Source organism: Aphanomyces invadans (assembly GCF_000520115.1).
Source record: "Aphanomyces invadans strain NJM9701 unplaced genomic scaffold supercont1.41, whole genome shotgun sequence".
Classification (NCBI taxonomy): domain Eukaryota; phylum Oomycota; class Saprolegniomycetes; order Saprolegniales; family Verrucalvaceae; genus Aphanomyces; species Aphanomyces invadans.
In genome coordinates, this window is record NW_008580186.1 from 631111 (window position 1) to 635509 (window position 4399).

At 52.9% G+C, this 4399-nt stretch overlaps 3 protein-coding genes across 3 annotated transcripts; 2 read left to right on the forward strand and 1 right to left on the reverse strand.

Moving 5' to 3' along the window:
• Positions 1-1506: 1506 nt before the first annotated feature.
• On the forward strand, positions 1507-1791 carry H310_12672 (hypothetical protein; the record flags this gene model as incomplete). Its single annotated transcript, XM_008879841.1, has 1 exon — positions 1507-1791. One exon carries the CDS (start codon positions 1507-1509, stop codon positions 1789-1791), a length of 285 nt encoding a protein of 94 aa, XP_008878063.1.
• A 1439-nt stretch (positions 1792-3230) lies between these two features.
• Positions 3231-3704, forward strand: H310_12673 (hypothetical protein; the record flags this gene model as incomplete). Its single annotated transcript, XM_008879842.1, has 1 exon — positions 3231-3704. One exon carries the CDS (start codon positions 3231-3233, stop codon positions 3702-3704), a length of 474 nt encoding a protein of 157 aa, XP_008878064.1.
• On the reverse strand, positions 3670-4281 carry H310_12674 (hypothetical protein). The gene is made up of 2 exons (XM_008879843.1): positions 3971-4281; positions 3670-3909 (listed from the first exon to the last, which is right to left on the reverse strand). Exons 1-2 carry the CDS (start codon positions 4181-4183, stop codon positions 3847-3849), a joined length of 276 nt encoding a protein of 91 aa, XP_008878065.1. The 5' UTR covers positions 4184-4281; the 3' UTR covers positions 3670-3846.
• Positions 4282-4399: the final 118 nt, after the last annotated feature.

Below are 4399 nucleotides of genomic sequence, written 5' to 3' on the forward strand. Positions count from 1 at the left end.
ACGAGCTTCGTTTAGCCACTCAATTTTAGACCAATCGGAAAAGAGGAAGATGAATTTTTCGACTTGTCTGCAATAGTTCCCAATCAGAGTAGTAATATTTTTCTATTAATATAACCTTTTTAAAACCTTTTCCGATGCCTCCGATGGAGGTGAGGTTTCAAAGGAAAACCTTTCATAACCTAGGTGTAAAAAACCTACTCGTGCCATCCCTGTGACAAAAACGGAGGTATCGAATTTCACACGTTTTTTGATACAGTGATCCCCCAAGTTTTGCAACACTTCAAGAATATACGTTTCTGAAGGCAATTAAAGAAACAAAGAACTAACAAGAATTCATTTTAAGAAACCATTGGATGCAGTTATTGATTAAGTTGAGCAAGGTATTAATTTATACCAGTTCGCAAACCTTGGGGGACTACTGTATGCTGAAATGTCCATTTTCATGCAAATTTGATTATTTTCTGTCTCAGAGTAACAAGACATGGTAAACAAAGTATACAGTTCTGCATATGTTTTGTGAGAATTGGGTGTTCCAAGTCGGAAGTATAATACGTAATATGAAAGGTTATCTACTGTGGAAGTTTATTGCATTTGCCCACTAGAGATTGAAAGTATGACCGCCGACCTGAGCTCGTCGCTAGGGCGAGGAGCCATGCCCACCGCGAATACGATGTACTTGTATCGTAGTATAGAGGCCCAAGTTTGGCTGCAATTTAATTGGCTACACGTGGCGTTCCTCTTTATTGGCACTTTTACGACGATGCGACTTCACGGCGCGGCGGTAGGATGTCGTGCTCTCGCTGTGCCCACTTCGTGGATGCCTCTGATGCATCTACATCATCGCGTCGTGCTGTGCTTCATGTGTTGGGTGTCGTGGGGGCGGACCAAGGCACCTCCCCAGATCGCCACAGCAAGGGTCGATGCCAAGTGGATTCCATGTCGCTGATATGAGCCAATCAAAACTCGCGATTTGTCTGGAGTGGAAATTATAGCCAATCAAAACGTTGAATGCCTTGGATCAACAGCGACAACAACCCCATCGCAATGCCATGAATCCACCATTCGACGGCGCCAACCATGCCGGACTTGCCGCGGTGGGTGTGCGTGCACGGGGATTGGAATTATTTAGCAGTCTCGTTCCAATGCAACCCTTGCTGCGCGTGCACTATCGAGTCAAACTGAACGAGAGAATCGGTCCCACTCCGCCGAGTTACCCCTGCGTTTGATAAACTTGCATTCCTTTTAGCATTAGAGCGGTCGAAATACAAGTGCTTTGACAGCGCTGTGGACGAGGGTGGTAGAGTCCCCCCCATACATCCTCCCCCGTCGGCACCTCTGTGAAGGCAGCTTCGCACTTGCTCGGTTGGTTGGGCAAAGTCGATCGGTAAACGTGCCGAACGGACGCGCGTGCGTCGAGGAGAGGGAGCTATCTGTGCCCGATCCCTGACTGTGAGGTGGGATCATTGGAGCCACCGTCCAGGCCTCGTAGCAGCAGTCGAAATGACCATGGCCGATGCACACGAAGGAAAGGTGTTTAGCACCCACGGTTGCGATTCGCACCCAAAAATCCACCATGCCAGGCCCATTGTGCAAATTGGTTTATGGCGAAGAGGGCCATGTATCGAAAAGACCAGGACCGCATTGTCCAGCACCCAACAAAAGGATGTCGTCGAGCACCGCGAGCACGTCCTCTTGCAGAGGGAGGCGTACAAGGCCCGCGACACAGTCACGATTGCGGCGCAGGACAGAGAGTACCAACAGCGCAACCGTGATCGCATCAACGCGTACTAGCGAGAGCGGCGGATGAATCTCGAGGGCATGTCCTGCTCAGTAGGTGACGACGAGCACGACAAAAGGAAGCAAGTCTTTCCAACGACATGGACGTCGATGCGTTCGCTCCACTCGTCGACGGTCGTAGCGTATCTGCTGCACACTGACTGAACAAAGCGCTGGGGGCCAACTTTCAAACCCGGTGAACGCGATGGAAGCGCACCACCGCCACCATGAAGGGGCACACTAGAGGGCCGTGGCGTGCAACTACACCGTGGCTGCACCCACCACTGTTCAAATCTTCATTTCGTTCGATCCGGCTGCAGTTCATACGCTAAGAATCACTTCCGAACGACTCGAGACTTGCTGAAGGTGGTGGTGGTGGCGTTGCATGGCCAACTGAGCGGAGAAACGGGGAGGGGTGCATGAGTGGAGCAGCGTATTTGCTCGAAGGCATTCGCCAAACCTGTTGCATCGTCGTCGCGACCAATTCCCTCTAGGTTGCCTGTGGAATTTGTAGTTCCACGCCGTCGGGATGGTACAGGTTCAACCCCTCTGCCACTTCCCTTCATTCAGGCGATCGGCGCGAGGGGGTACGATTGTTGTTGGGGGGGGGTCCACGTGCTCAAGAGCTGCAACCGCCGAGTCATGGTCGACAACTCTCTCTGAGGGTCTGCGCTGAAACCATGAACAGGTAAGCCCCCATCGAGATAGCCCCCCCCGACTACAAACAAACGCTATTTCTTCTTGATACCTTTGCCCCCTTTTCGTTCCAGACTGATGGCTCCAATTTCGCCGACAGCGATGCCACGTCACAGGTATTTTTTAGAGACGAGTGAAACCCAAACACGCTGCATGAACTTTGGCAGGGCCATCCTGAAAATCCTGCGAATGCTCCATTGTAAACTTGAACAATGTGCCCTAACAATGTGTGCGAAAAAGGTTGATCGTGCGCTTCCGTTGTACGTCCGTCACTGCCACCTTCGCCTTGGGTCGCAATGCCATGCCGAGCGCTTCGATCATGTCGTTCTCGTGCGTGCAGCAGTCGCCGCAGACCCCAGTTGCCATGTTTTTTCACCACACTACTCCCACCATTTTGATGGCCTTGCCTTGAGCCGAGTCGTCGGTCCTGCGTCCACGCAGGAGTGAAACCTAACGTCAGGGAATGAATCGTTACAGAACGCCACGAAAGTTGGAGGCACCCGGCCAAAAGCGAGCGTCGTGCGAGCTGGAATCGATGCGTCCTTCCAATCCTTGAACCACCACCTTTCGCAAGACAGCACAGAGTGACAACGCCTCTGTTATCCGACGGCGTGAGCGTCCTGATAATTCTGGCGGCGCCCGTCTCCGTCATATTACATTCAAACTGGAAGGTTCGATTCCATCATCCGGCGACGGCACCTCCGCTCGTCAAGCGTGATCAGCACATTTCAACTTGCTCGACCGTCGCCTCTGCTCGAATGACCGCCCCAACCAAGCGAGCGTATTACAACCAAAACAAGGCATACTTTCAGGCGTATTATCAAACCCATCGCGACACTTTGCTCGCGTACGCCCGAGCCAACCACAAACGAACGTACGCCAGCCGAAAGGACAAGAAAATTCAACGGGCCAAGGAGCATCACGCCCAAAACCGCGACAAGAAGCTCGCTCAAATGAAAGCGTACTACCGAAAGACGAAAGCGCGGCGGTTGGCGGGTCTCAAGGCCACGACACACCACGACACGTGCTGTCGACCTTGGTGCCCGTCAAATGAGCCGCTGGCGACTGATGACGACGGCGCCGTGACTGCCGCGGCCTCTGCGATCCTCCAACTGCGGCAAAATCCCCTCATGTCGATTCAATACTTGCTCAATCCCTTCGATGTCGAGGGAGATCAACGCCGCGAACCCATCGCCATTTTGCAGACAACGCCATCACCGAGCATTTCTTAACTTACTCGAAACTCCACGACTTTGCAGCGTCGTTCCCTCTGGGATGTGCCCATGGCACATGGCAGCCACGCCAGGTCGTCAGTTTCCACGAGCCGTTCATGTCAATGTACAATAGTCAAACGTGAGCGAAAGCTCGGGGTATCTACTTGGGCAAGTTTCGAGCTTCTTTCTTGCCTGTTGAGAGGTTGATGCGAATCCACAGCCCCTGTCGAGACATCGAGTGGATGCGTACGGATCACTGACATGAAGTGGACGAGCAATCTTACCCCCGGAAGCTGTTGATTCAGCCCAATTTCTTTCCACTCGTCTGTCGGTTCGAACAAGTCAATGGGCGCGGCGGGAAGTGGGTGGTCTATGCCGCTTGCGCCTCGAAGCACGATAACAGACGACCCCATGTCGGTGTCGCTCGTGCTGCCACGATGGTTACGTGCATGCAGCGCCGTCAGGACCACAAGGAGCGTGACGAAGCGTTGGAACATGTTGCAAGTCCCCTTGATCGGGAATACCGACGTCCTGATTCAGGTCAAGTTCTCGACAGGTCCCTGCCAGGTGGCAACCGCCGATTGGTTTGTTCCGAAGCACGGTTTTATCCAGTACTGGAGGGCCTCGTCAACCACACCCAAAGACATCCAAGAACCACAGCCTTCTTCCTCGTAGCTCTGTCGCGTAAGTGGGGCAAGCATGCCGCCGAACGA

Bases quoted from the DNA above. Each gene is read 5' to 3' on its own strand.
- H310_12674 (XM_008879843.1), bottom strand. From the start codon at position 4,183: ATGTTCCAACGCTTCGTCACGCTCCTTGTGGTCCTGACGGCGCTGCAT. The intron at 3,910-3,970 runs GTAAGATTGCTC...ATGTCTCGACAG, and splicing joins TGAATCAACAGCTTCCGGGG to GGGCTGTGGATTCGCATCAA.